Source organism: Notothenia rossii, assembly GCF_949606895.1.
Source record: "Notothenia rossii genome assembly, chromosome: 3".
In the NCBI taxonomy this organism is placed as follows: domain Eukaryota; kingdom Metazoa; phylum Chordata; class Actinopteri; order Perciformes; family Nototheniidae; genus Notothenia; species Notothenia rossii.
In genome coordinates this window covers 64,896,998-64,911,912 of record NC_136901.1, presented here as the reverse complement: position 1 = coordinate 64,911,912, position 14,915 = coordinate 64,896,998, and the positions used below count along the sequence as shown (strand labels likewise).

Here is a 14,915-nt window from a genome sequence, read left to right as displayed (position 1 = left end):
TTCCAATCCTTAGGTCCAATGCTTCTTCTCTCAATTTTTTTTCTGTCCTAAACTCTTTAATTTCTCATTCTATTTTTCAAGGATCCATCCACCAATCCATGCAGAAAGACGCCACATGATATTGCTCAAGTTATGGGAGCATTCATCCATACATCCATGCACCGTGTCCTACCTGTGACTTTGAGCTGAGTCGTTCGTCGCACATGTCTGGAGCCATACTGTAACTCACAGGTGTAATTTCCCCCGTCACCCTCCTCCACCTCAGGAATCCAGACGTGTGTAGTGTTAACAATGATGGAGCTTCTCCATTCAACCCGTTCACACTCCTGAGAAGAGACACATGCTGATGAAGTGGAACAGACTACAGAAGAATAAAAGATGTCTTGAGTCTTTTTCTGTGTCTTACCTTATACCAGGTCATTTGTGGCTGCTTGTATGGAGCCAAATAGTCCCCTATATCAGGACAGATGATCATTTTGTTGTGGGTTATTTCTGCTTTCTCCACGTGTCGGATTTTGCTGCTGAAGCATTTCCCCTCATCGCTCTCGTCCACAGTCATCGACATGGACACTTTCATGCAGTATGTTGAGTTCCTGAAGAGATTAAAAACACAACATTGTCTACATTTTGAATGTGTTCTTTTACTGGACTAATTGATTGTCTCATTTGAAAAGGATAACCACAAATAGCAGGCAAACATAGCGGCTAGCATTCAGAAGCCTAAAAGCCACTAATTTTCCTCAGAAGATTACTGAAGAGTGGTTAACAGGCAAGTCAATATTGGAATTACAATTATCGGGTACCCAGAGTCTCGACTCCACATAATAATAATAAATACTAAAATGTTTTTTTTGTGACATAGTGTCATAAAGCCACATTTTTTACACCAGGTTAGCACACCTAATGCAATCATGGCTCTTAATTGGATCAGGTGTGAAAGAACAGAACTAAAGCACAAACTTAAAAGACAGGTAGGCTCTGTGGATAAAGGTGTCGTGTTTGTAATGGAGCATTGCTGGAGGATATAGATAACACAGTACATCCATCCTTGAAGTTACTTGTGATGTGTTTGACGCAATGTGTTTAAAAAATTGTTTTGAAGTCCCAAAATCTGCTCAAGGTGATGGTAATTGTTTTTTGTGTGTCAGTGTGTGAGATTGCGAGAGTGTGTGCGGAGCCCTTGCTGTGTGTATTCTCCCAAGTTCACCTCCAGACACAAAAGGACCTCATTGATCTCTCTTTCTTTTTCTCCCACACATGCACAGGACCTGCCCTACCTATAACCTCTCATCTAAGTGAATCTGCCACTTATTCAATCAGTTGTGTGTGTGTGTGTGTGTGTGTGTGTGTGTGTGTGTGTGTGTGTGTGTGTGTGTGTGTGTGTGTGTGTGTGTGTGTGTGTGTGTGTGTGTGTGTGTGTGTGTGTGTGTGTGTGTGTGTGTGTGTGTGTGTGTGTGTGTGTGTGTGTGTGTGTGTGTGTGTGTGTGTGTGTGTGTCATGCAGGAGGAGTTTTTCAGTCATTGACCTAAACCGGACCACTGAGCATTGAACTTGAGGCCTGGAAAGCCTTTTATCCATCCATCCATCTCTCTGTGTCTCGCCTCCTCATCAATCCATCTCCAGCCTGCAGCATGTTGTTTTCTCCTCCAGTGATTTGGTTACCTTTCCTTGTATGCTCCTGTGGCTCTCTCTCTCTCTCTGTGTCTCTCTCTCACACACACACAAATCATCCAGCATTTGATGAACCCCTCACATTTGACTTATTTGTCCCCCAAACCAGAACCATTATTACATTTGTCAAAGCAATGAATGGTGAAATCTACTACAATATAGTCAAATTTAGAAAGACGTAAGAAAAAACGTATTTTTAATGGCATGGATTCATGAACTTCTGAAATAAACCCATCCATTCAAACTGAGGACATATAATGCAATCAAATTCAAATAAAACAACTCTGACTCAGCTGTTCATCATGTAGAGGTAATAATGAGTGTGATATGCAGGGTGGTGCCCATCTAAATCGTACTGTTAACAGTTGTGAAGTGTTCAAATTATCAATGGAACAAATTACTGCTGCATTTAATAAAAAAAACACAATATTGGAAACTAACCTGAGATTCAGACGCTGTTTCCATTATAATTTAAACTGTGACAATATGATTTTTGAACCGTTTAGTTCCAAGATCCGTTAGCAACCGAAAAAATGTTTTTGTATAGTAGCACATGGTTTCCAGTTTCTCAGGTTTCTAGTTGGAGTAAAAACAACCACTGCTGCACTGAAGAAAAAGTATTAGCCCGGGTAACTCTCAAAATACTCCCTATTGCCACATTGGCATCCGGCCGACATCCAATAATTTAAAATATTGTATTTTAGTGGACAAGTCACAAGTTTTAAAGCTAAAAAAGAATTGCAAAAATTGGTAAATGGTAAGTTAACTGCATTTATACAGTATAGTACTTTTCCAGTCCTATATGACTAATGGCACTTTTAAATATACAGGTCAGCAATGACCCACTCACACACATTCATACAAAGTCAGGGGCTGCCATACAAGGGGCCTCCTGCTCAGGTAGACTAACATTCACACACATTCAAACACTGTTGGACATACCACTGGGACCAAAAAGTCTCTAAAAATGTTTCTCAAGGATATCATTTCATCTTGACTGCAGGGGCTGGGAATCAAACCACTGACCTACGGATTGGATCCTACCTCATAGCCACAGTGGCTAAACAATGAATTTGTCTTACCTCTCCTTTTTAGTTATACAAGTTGTGGGAAATCTGCATGTGGATTATGAATTAAGTGGCAAACCTCCACATGCATGAAATACACTGATGAAATATCTTTATTCAAACAGTCCAAATCCTCGATCAAAAAGAAACAGAAACAAACACACTGACGCATCCAAGAGCCGAAAGGGATTTTATGTTAACACATTCTTTCATCTGGTTGCTTTGATGATATTGTTCTTTACATGCATGCCAGTAACGCACATTGAATTGTAATGAGCTAAAAAAGGGAGAACTAATATAGCTTCCTCTTGTTTTTTCTCATTTGATGTGTCCCGTCTCTTTTTCACTGTTGTACCAGCCTTTGTCACGGTCTCTCCCCCACTGCCTGTCCAACCCAGAAGCTAGAGGCCTAACACTAAACTGAAAAAGCAGCATCTATGTAAAGATGAATGTATTATGCATATCTCACCATAAACATGACGATTCCATTAGACGGTAATGCAAACGCTGTGTCATTAGCATTTAGCGCATTCTCTGCACCTCTTACAGATGCAAATTGCGCATCTATGAGTGGGTGTGTTTACATATGTGGAATACATTTAAAGGCTTCAGTTAGTAAACTGGCCCTGAAGGAAAACCTATTTTATTCAAAAGCTGCTCATTTTTTGACATGCTCTAATGATAAAAAGGTCTTCACACTTAAAATACTGAAATTATCTCGATGTTCACACTACGCCGATAGAACATTTTTCATTATTAATTAACTTTCACAGGTCCACCAATTGTTTTTCCTGCTACTCTACTGGTCGGAAATTCTAAGAAAATTGTTAAAATGTTCTTATTTACAAACTTAAAATATACTGAATGTCCCTGAAGATAAAAGCTGTTAATGGAACATCTCAGCCCTTAAGACAGCTGCTAATGTGCATATCTGTCAGGAGGAAGGAAGAGGACATTTATGTGGCACAGGGCTTTATCAAGCAGACAGGAACATGCATGCCAGAAACAGAAAAGAGATGCTAGAAATGCTAAATAAGAGTTAATATAGTGTAGTGCAGAGATGGTATTTATGTTTCATATTGATCTGTTTAAAGATCTGTTTGCATTGTATAGCCTCGGGTTGTTTAATTGTAATGAGACTTGCACACTTTAGAGGCCTACAAAGTAGAGTTACCAGCACTGGTGTTTACCGGGATCATTTATGTCCTTGTGATTGGCAGTCTAATATTTTTTCAATACCTCTATTAACGTAAACTAGTAGGGGTGTAATGGTTCACAGAATTCACGGTTCGGTACGTACCTCGGTTTGGAGGTCAAGGTTCGGTACGGCTTGTTGTACCGAACGGTACAACAAGAAAAAACAAAGAAAAGTCCCAAATGCATAATTCCAGGTTTGTTGTTATTTATTTTTTAACAGTAGCGCAAGTGTCAGTTCAAAAATAAGGAACTCTAACATTTTGAATAATTAACTGTATTACACAGTTAAAAACAAACCACAAACAGTACCACACACACTCAGTTGGCCATATTATCTATAATGACTGATGTCAAACAAAAAGGTTTCATCAAACTGTAAAACTAAAAAGAATGTCTTGAAAATATTACAAAATAAATAATAAGAAAGTGTTTCCAGGGTGCTTTGCCGTTGAAATATATATTCCAATAGCTTCAGTTATTTATTTTGGTCTCTCGGCTCTCATGTCTCTTGGCTTCTTAAAAATAAGCTATTGAACTGCTACTGTCTTTCGCCGGGCTCCGGTGATGGGCAAATCTGGGTGATGTCTTCTGATATGATTTAGCATGTTTGGCGTGTGTTACCATCAGCATAACGCACCGCTGTCTAAAAATGCCAACACACCGTCCTCGTCCGATCCGCCACTCGCACTCCATCGTTATTGTAGTCCACAGGGAACCCGAAATGTTCCCACACAGCTGATTTAAAATAAGCAGGTGGGTCTTCTAGCTCCTGTGTGTTATCTGAAATCGCCATACTAAATTTCAAACCTTTATTTAATCCGATTGGTCCCATTGAGATCATAGATCTCTTTGTAATGGATACTGCCCTGAGTCAGTGACAGACTTTTTTCCCACTCATAAAAAAGGCGTATTCGTCGTGTGACTGCATGTGCCGAACCGTGACGTCCGAACCGTGACGGATACGGATACCGTTACACCCCTATAACCTAGGCTTGCAGCTTCTGTTAGGAATTGAAGTCTTACTGTGTAATTGAGAGATACAGTGTGATAATAGGATGATTGAATACAAACAAATAAAGGTTTTAGAATTGCTGAAATATTAAAGTGTTTTATTATATACACATAAATGGTCATTATTATGTTGAAAATAATTGTTGTGCCAAATCCAAATTTTGAATAATATCAGCCCAATAAATGGCTGTTATTAGTTTTGATAAAAAAATGGGAAAATGCAAACAGCTAATTGCACTTTCCACTAATCGTGAAACGGTTGAAGTTTAATTTGCGTTAACGTTGAGAAGCTACAGGGTGAGGTTTGTGCAACAAAACTACTTGGTTCATTTAGGAAGAAAAAAAATGGTTTGGGCTAAAATAAGATTCTTGTTTAAATAAGTCACTCTTTATAGGCGTATCACTTTTATCCTTTTTCCTGTGTTCTGGTTTATCCATAGATTATAACAAAAACTGAGCCAATGAGAAGGTAGAGCAGGGCAATACTATCCTTACGCCTGTATGACACCCGATAACAGCTGATTTGAAGTCGGCAAAAAACAAAAAGTGACCTCTGCTGTTCTGTACAGGACTAACAGTAGGTAATAAAAACAAATTGGGGGGGAAATTGCCTTACAAATATGTGCCCGACTTGAAAATAAATGCTAGTAAAATGTGTCTGGTGAAGCTGAGTCTTGTCCTCCTGAAGATGAATCAGGTGAAAAAGGAGAATTAAAGGGTGAAAGGAAAGATTTGTGGATGCCATTTTGTGTCTAATGTGAGTGGCTGACATTGATGACCCTTCTGTTATCAGCGAGTTATAAATTGAGCTCAAATCTGATACACATACACACTCAGCTTTTGTGTGCTTGTTTGTTTGTGGGGTCGGTAGTGTGTGGCTTGTTATTTTGTAACATGGCTAGAAAAGGGTACAGTTTGTCGCCTGTATTTGCATTTGAAGACACCTATGAATAAAACATAGGATCTCACTGTGTGTGTTGGTGTGTATCCCCATCGAATAACACAAATGAGGAATGTGCTACCATGCTGAAACAGATGTCAGGTGTGAACAAACATGAACTTACATTGCAACTGGTAACAATGTCAAATAGAAGAAGGGGAAAAAACTACTTAAAATTGCATGACATGCTTTTAAATGGAAATCACAATGTCCAGCTTAAAAAATATAAAACAAATCCGTTGCTACAAAATATGACAGTCTGCTAATTGGATTAGTCTTAATTCCGTTCTCAGAGTATTAATCTCCTGAGTTCATGTTAGAGTTTAAAGCTTTGTCGGAGGCTATCACAGTTGTGCACAGACAGTTTATACATAGAGGCTATAATGATTTCTTTCTTCAATGCACTCTGATGATAATTTGATCGAATGGCTGTACATCTGTCCACAATCACTTCCCAAGTGCCCTCCAGCAGGGCAGTGTCACTGCTACATCACAGCTCCAGGCTCTCTGTACTTTGGCTGACCGCTAGTGTTTCATATTTGTGCATATTGGATGAGAGTTTTTTGTCACCAAAAAAACACAAATTCCAATTACATAAATTCAAAATGAGCCTTAAATTGATCTCCAAATCAACCCTTACCAACTCCATCGTATCCTCCCCATCAGTAAATCAAGCGCACCCTCTCTGCAATTACCCTCCTATGATCAGGGCAGGCAGCTGGAGGGTGTGTTGAATTACGGCGTTAATAGAGGGGGATGTATCCTGGCCAGCAGGCAGAGTGTTTATACCTGGACGGAGCTGCGGATTAATTTGACTATCAATCTAACTAACAGGCAGCGAGAGAGAGCGCCGACACCTGCGCATGCTGAGAAAAACAAGCACGCACGCACGCACGCACGCACGCACACACACACACACACACACACACACACACACACACACACTTATGTCAATGCACGTATTTGAACGCAAATGCTTCTACATAAGGATGCATGTATTCACATACAGGTTATACATAAGGTCTACTCTATTTGTACACACTTTTTCATCTTAATTTATTTGAAGTTTTTTCTGCCAAAAAAGAGTAAATGTTTAAAGAATGTGGGCGCATAGCATTGGTGGGAAAAAGCAACTACTCACACTAAATACAGTCAAAGCCGACTCTCAGATCTATCAAAATGTAACTGATCTACCTGAGGCTGGTCAACCCATATATTTTGTCTCTTCATTTCAGTAACGTTAGGCGTGATCACAGCAAGCCATTACCCATATTACTGCACACTATGACGTCCACGTCTTCTCCCGGTCGGGTCGCGGAGGTAGCAGTTCCAGCAGAGAGCCCCAAACGTTCCTTTCCCTGGCCACATCAACCAGCTCTGACTGGGGGATTCCAAGGCGCTCCCAGGCCAGTGAAGAGATATAATCCCTCCACATGGTCCTAGGTCTACCCCTTGGTTTCCTCCCAGCTGGACGTGCCTGGAACACCCCCTAGGGAGGCGCTCAGGTGGCATCCTTACTAGGTGCCCGAACCACCTCAACTGGCTCCTTTCGACGCGAAGGAGGAGCGGTTCAACTCTGAGTCCCTGCCGGATGACTGAACTTCTCACCTTATCCCTAAGGGAGACACCAGCCACCCTGCGGAGAAAACCCATCTCGGCCGTTTGTATCGGACACTCCATTGTACCCTTACTCGAGAACAAGAACCCGAGATACTTGAACTCCTTCACTTGGGGTAAGGACTCATTCCCTACTTGGAGTGGACAGTCCATCGGTTTTCTGCTGACGTGAGTTAGCTAAATCTGTCTGCGACCAACTTGACTCAACAACTGATTAACGTAGTGTTTACCCTGTCATTTTACATCCGGCAGACCAAGAGGAAACGCCCCGGAGCAATAAAAATGTTTTTAAAAGGCCAAAATGAATGCCAAATATCCATTCAAGTTTTTTCAAAATGTATATTAATTTGTTGCACACCTCTGTGAAAAGGTACACACCTACTATGGTTACCCTGATAACTATGTTTTTGTTGCGTGCCGACCGTATTCAAATAGTATGGTTGTTGACACTGCCCGTTTTGACCATCAGAAACTACGTCAGCATGGCTATTTCTATAGCAGCGATGCATATGGTGATATCAAATACTGTCTATGAGAGGTAGCACAATAAAGTGATTTCCTCTCAGCAAGGTTAGATCTATTGCCGATTAATAAATTGCCCTTAGGGCTAGATGTTAGTGTCAATGGTTGTCCCTCTTTTTATGTCAAGGGTGTAACCTGCTTTTCCCCAAATGACAGGGGTTGGCTCCAGCCCTCGGCAACCCTTAAGGATAAACAACTTTTTTAAAAAGGGATCAGAGAAATATACTTTTTTTTTTTCAGGCACAGCTCCTTGGCATATTCATCCATGAAAAGTGCAACTGTGAATCATTTTATAATGATAACAAAAGCCCTTAGGGCCTTTTCAAATAACTTCTCACACCAAAATAATCATTTGTAGATCAATAACTCACTTGCTGCCACTTCAAATTTGTAAAAAAAAAAGCTTTGTTTTTTCTGGAATACTTTTAAGAATTCACGAACGGAGAATTGTCTTTATTAAGTTAACCTTTAAGTAAAGAAAATAGGGGCATCGTTCAACAAAATAAAACTATATCAAAACATCAATTCAAAAACGTTCACACAACAGGGGCAAGAGTAATATTTATTCAGTCGATATCATTTAAAAAATGAAAATTATTTCGCTGGTAGCAAGTATTTCTTACCTGCTAACCCTTTCCCTCAACCTATCCTAAGGGAGTGCATGTATGTAGACACGTTGTGCCTCTCCACCTCTGTTCCTTACTTCTTACTTGCTACCCCTTTCCCTCAACCTATCCTAAGGGAGTCCATGTATGTAGACACGTTAGTTTAGCTGCTGTAGGCTTAGACTGTCGGGGGACACCTTACTTCTTCCTTCTGTCTGTCTGTACCTTTGTACTCTCATGTTCCGAATAACCCAGCTTCCCCAACATTTCTTTTTGGTGTCTATATCTATGCCGGGATCCTGAGTCATGGCTAATCCTGTTGCTGCGGTCCGGTGTCCTGGATCCTCTATCCTGAGTTCTGGATTTGAGTCCTGGACTTCAAGTCGTGGCTGAACCTGTCACTCTGGTCCTGCCTGACTCTCATCATACTACTTCCCTGATGGCTCCCACAGGATTGTTGACATCCTCGTGGATTCATCTTATTATTATAGAAACATGCATTTCCAAACATTTGGTCTACCCATGTTGTAAATGTATTATCTTTTTGATTTAAACACAGCATCTATTGCACGTCTGTCCGTCCTGGGAGAGGGATCCCTCCTCTGTTGCTCTCCCTGAGGTTTCTCCCATTTTTACCTTTAAACTGCGGGTTTTCTCTGGAAGTCCAATATCACAAATGTAACATTTGTGATATTGGGCTATATGAATAAACATTGATTGATTGAAAAATGCAATTTTGCTAAAACCTTACTAATTCAAACACTTCCAAAAAGTCACTCTTATTCTTGCGCCTACAAGGCTGAAGATTTAGCATGTGTTTATGAAGTAGTGAGCCTATAAATGGAAAAAGGCAATTTATGTGAGAGTTCATACAAATATTATTTTATTTACCTCAGTTATTAAATACTTTTTTTCACTTATGATTCATTCACATGAAAACTGTTTTTTTAAGGAATTCAAGGTTACAAGAAGTGAATGGTTGATATACAAATGATCACTTGGTAGAGGAAGTATTCCTTTAAGACCTTGTGATTTAAAAAATGTACAAAACTGCATCAAAATGCACTGGCACGTAAAATAATTAGTTAAGAGAGTACACAAACACATTGCCAGAGTGTGAACTCACTGACATTTGAAATTGTTCAACAACTTTAGGCTATGTGTCAGTGTGCTGTATAAAAGGTCAGATATATGCATGAGTGCTGATATTACTTTGTGTCAGATCAGCAACCCCAACCTGTGAAGCATTGATCGATATGTGTCACTACTGATAAGCAACAACCACACCGCCCCTTGTCCCTATGGAGACTTTAAACCACAGACAAAACATTAGAATTAAGTGATGATTCAATTCAAATACTTTTTTAATGAATCAGTCTCGGTTAGTGTCGGTTAGTGTTGGTCCAACACTACTTCTAACATATCACATAGCTTGAAAAACTAAAACTTTATGTTCCATGCCAAATCTCCTACAGTAGACCATGGAATCGAAAACTTTAAAGAAATTATTATATAATTAAAATATATATTGAAATAAGTATGATTCTAGAGATACCCTGCTCATTCACTATTGGGAACGCAAACTATACCAACCTCGATTATGTGAACGAAATACGCTCTGCATTGATATACCACGGTCATAGTGTACAGGAATTGACTTACTTAAAAGGCTAGATCATTTTTCTTTCTGGCACTCAGTTGTTGTATTGAACTGCGCTGATTTTGCTTGTTTGTTGTGTTATTGTCAAAGAAGTAATACAAAGTGCAAAAAAGGATGGAGCTTTGATGGATTTAAAGACAGGTTTACAACTTGTTTCTTTTTTCTTCCTGTTTCATGTATTATCATAAAATGACATTTTGGCCACCCACATTAAATACAATCACAGTATGTATTTCTAACGGGTATTAAAATGTGGACTCCGGCCATCCCTTCCTCTCCCAATGTTAAATTCCACAATCAGTCAAAATACTATAAAATAGGTGCTGTTCAAACTTGCATAGCGATAGTTCAATATGTAACTAATATAAAAGCAACTTAGTATTTTTTACTCTTTAATTCTACAGGTAGCAGGTTGTTTTTTTACATGTTGTCAATGTCTATGACTTTTATGTTTTAAGATGGTGTTTTTATTTGTATTCATGTGTTTTATATATATATATATATATATATATATATATATATATATATATCACTGTAATTAGATATACTGAACATTTACTGAATGCTCAATGAAAAAGTGTTTTTTTCAATTTGGGCCGAATGGCAAACATCTATGTGGGCCTACCCTGACCTTTGTCCATCCACTCCCTGTGTGTTGTGCATATTCAACTTGATTACATTCAAATTATTCATATGCCGTATCTTAGCACAATATTAACTGTATTAAAGACATTGCAGCGTTTCTTTTTGGCCTCAAGATACAGCAGTAATGCCTATGTTGCACAATAATTTGAGTTCATGTGTTCTAGTGGTGCACACAGTATTAATAAACAAACTGGCGTTAATTAGATTAGCAGGAACTAATTGCCACTCAATGAATCTGCAGCTTTTAGGCCCCCTGAGGCTCTGGGCCATGGTGGGGCCTTGTGCACTTTGCCATGTTTGCTATCCAACATTGTTAAGATGCAGTGGTGACTGATTCCACATGCCCATGCTTATTATACTGTAACGAGTAATCAGTGTTATAGATATGCTTGAGCAAAACTGTGAGAAAAGCTTAATTATATATAATAATTAATTGTGAGCTCAAATGGATAACTTCTTTATTTTAGTGGCTGCAGTATGAGTGAACATTTTAAACATATCGTTGGGGGTTTAGCTTGCGTTTTGCAGGACATAATGCCAATGGGTATGTGGGAAAAACGATGTTACCTGGCCAAGGTGACTCTCATGAATGTGAGTGTGTGTTTGTGTGTGTTATTTGTGTGCTGTGCTGAATTCTGTGCATTCACCCCAAGGCCTGTATTTAAAATGAAGTTATTGTGCACGCTTAATCTTCTGTGCATTTGTGCCTGCTTGCAACTGTTCAAGTTTAGTACGTCTTGGTATATTTATGTTTATCTGTGTTGTTGAGTTTTGGCATATGAACAAAATAATTTCAAAATAGATACTTAGGATAAACATAAAAATCTCTCTTAAACATCTGATGATTCATGACGTTAATTAGCTTCATTAAATATCAAAAGTTCTAGTTTCTTCTTTTACCTATGGTCATGAAGGGTGGGTCATGATCAAAATAATGAGATTGAGGAAATAAGCGGCCGGTAAAGGGTTTTCTCCAGAGGATGGCTGGCATCCCCATTAGGGATAAACTGAGAAATTCAGTAATCCAGGGACCCTGGTTAGATCTGCTTCTCCCTTGTGTAGAAAGGCGCCAGCTGAAGTGGTTTGGGCACCCTGTGAGGATGCCACCTGGTTGCCTTCCCATAAAGGTTTTCCAGGCAAGTCTAGCTGGAAGGAGACTGAGGTGCAGAGCCAGGACCAGGTGGGGGTATCATATCTCAACGCTCGCCTTGAAGGGCATTGGAATCACCTAGTCAGAGCTGGTTGAGGCCTCGGTCAAAATATCAAACAAGTTGAGTTGAAAGTTTAATGTGGAGGTAATTACCTGCAGACAACCGATTGGATCGTCACTGCCAGCAATTTTTTGGTAGCCAAGCTGCCTGAATTGTGGTGAAAAGTAGATTAATTGTAGGGTTTCCTCTGTTTAGTTTCAGATGGAAGAATTCTTGATATTAAATGCGACCTCACCATAGTTATTAGTTGAGAACCACCCCTACACTGAAGGGGTGCAATTGGAATTGGAAAAAAAACTAGAGAAAATATGTTGGTTTCAAAATGATGTCTAGTGGTGCCACACCATGAGGTGGAAACACAGCATTACACAAGAGCTGTGGATGTTTTGGGGTTCAAAGCACGACCATTGCTATAGAGAGCTGGCTTTCCAACATGACCATTCTGAAACACAGGTTGCTTGGTTTTCACAAATCCTCCCCTGCCCTCCTTTCTCCTGTGACGTAGTTCATTTCTCCATATCACTACCAAGCCAGATTGTATTTCAGAGCAACCTAAAACCTTGTGAACATCAAAGTGTGGAAACCAAGGCCTACTTTTTTGTTTTTAAAGACAGGCCAGAGCAGCAGGCATTGGCTGAAGTTGGCATATACTGGCACATGTTGGTCCACATTGGCAAGAGAGTAGAACCAACTCAATGGTTGCCAAGTCATAGAGGACTGCCAAAGAAACTTCAAATGTCCGCACTCTACTTCTCGCCCATTCTGCTCTCCTGTCCTCTCTATTCTACCCTCATATTGCTATTGCCTGTTTGTCTTCCAGTCTCTTTCTCTCTTTATCATATTGTCTCTTCCTTTTTCCACTCGCTGTGTTTATCTCCTGCTCAGAGTCTGTTAATCTGATGAAGAGAAAGGTTAAACATTTGTCTGGCATCAGAAAACACCCTAGTGACAATTATGTGTGTTTTTGAGTGAGTGTCCACAGGGAGTATATTCATCTGCTAAAGCAAAGAGAGGCAGGTGGTTCATCTTACTAGTAACACCACAGGGGAATAGCTGAGAGATAGCACATTATTTGTTTGGAAAAACCTTCCAAAATGACCGAAATGAGCGTTTCCTTAGGTACTACATTTATGGTTAATCATTGGTTCATTGTGTTTAACAAAACTAACTTACAGTAGATTTTGGTCAAGGTTAAATTAAATAGGGTGAATATTATGGTCTCCAGTGTAAAAATAAGCCAGTTTATATGTCCAATAATCTATCCAGAACTCCTCTGAGGTTCTTTTTGCTGATGTATACATTTTGGCCATCCACTTCTGCCTCTGTTCCTAAAAGAGGACAGTCAGTTTTCATTAAACCAGAAAAAGTCAGCAGGAATATGTCAACATAGACCCCTTTTAGACCAGTCTATGGGAAATTATTTTTGTAAAAATATGTTGGCCCACAATACAAATTCTTTTTTCTGACATCGCTTTTAATGAGTTGTCTAATAATATGTACTCTTGCAATACAATCAGATACCAGATCGTATTAACGTACTAACTAAGCTTTATTAAATCAGGCAATAAAGGCAGTTACATTTTTGGTGTAAAACCACATGAATCTGCAAGCTTGTGTTTAATTTGCTTTAAAATAAAGTTTGGGAGGGTAAAAATATTCTAAAGATAAGCGTTGATTATAGTTATTTTGGAAAACAACCTAGTTTGCTGAAACTGATCGAATACTGTCTCCTAAAGCTACGATAAAAATGCAGTTTAAAACACTTTTAACTGCACTGTGCTGTGAACGTAGATTGGTTCTATAAACGTAGCAATACTTTCCCTCGTAAAAACCTTACTTGCAGCATTTACTACCGCAACCTTTTGGGAAACAATTAGCAATAGATACAAAGAATATGGACAGGCTTAGATGCATAAAAACTTCAAAATGGTTATAAGTCAGTTATCTTGTTCACTCTGTTTTTGATCAGCTCGTTATATAGGACTAGTAGTCACTACATAACTAAGTTTAACATTTCACAAAAATGTCCACCCTTCTTTCAACAGAAATTCAGTGACTGCTTAGAAATGACGACACAGAGTTTTGGCATTTTCATTGCTGCTAAATAGTTCCTGGGCCTATAAAAGGTATGACCACAAGAGCAGAGACCTTTGGCTACCAGGAACAATAGCTGATGAACCAAAGTTAAACCTGGTTTGTTAAGATGTTGTCACCATCCCTGTTATGTCTGTATGTGCTTCCTGTCTGTGTAATTCTGCCTGTGCTAACTTATTACCTGATCATTTTCACATTATTGTTACTTGTTACACGCTTTTATCCAAAGCGACTTACATACTCAATACTGTGGACAATCCCTACAGGAGCAATTTGCGGTGAAGTGGCTTTCCCAGGGAAACAACGACATGCTGACTGCAGTGGGGTTTGAACCTGTGCTCCCCTAATCCCAACACCAAGGCTCTACCCACTGCGCCACACGCCTCCACCTTTCACCTGCTGCCGTTGTGTTTTCCTGCCTTCCCCAGCTATGTCTTGTCCTTGTGATTAGCTCTGTATGTATTTAAGTCTTGTTTGTTTTGTCGGTATTGGTAAGATCCTTGTTTGTTCGTCGGAGATTTTGTTTCCGTTTGCTTTGCCTTGCCTACTCTGTTCTCTTGCCCTGCCACTAAAGGTACGTCCTGCATTTGGCTCCAACCTGCTCTGCCTCCACATGACAGGTTGATTATTCAGGTAAGGCTTCTGCGTTCCTGAAAAGGTTTCTGGTCCCTCAGG

The 14,915-nt window shown here is 39.6% G+C and overlaps 1 protein-coding gene across 8 annotated transcripts in view; it reads right to left on the bottom strand.

The window, feature by feature from the left end:
• The window catches only part of il1rapl2 (interleukin 1 receptor accessory protein-like 2), a 565,814-nt gene that overhangs the window by 188,422 nt on the left and 362,477 nt on the right, over nt 1-14,915 (bottom strand). For all 8 annotated transcript variants that reach the window (XM_079670815.1, XM_079670817.1, XM_079670818.1 and 5 more), the window contains 2 exons: nt 407-593; nt 173-326 (listed from right to left, as the gene is read on the bottom strand). In XM_079670815.1, the coding sequence (XP_079526941.1) occupies nt 173-326; nt 407-593 (341 nt within the window). The remainder of the gene's footprint in view (nt 1-172; nt 327-406; nt 594-14,915) is intronic.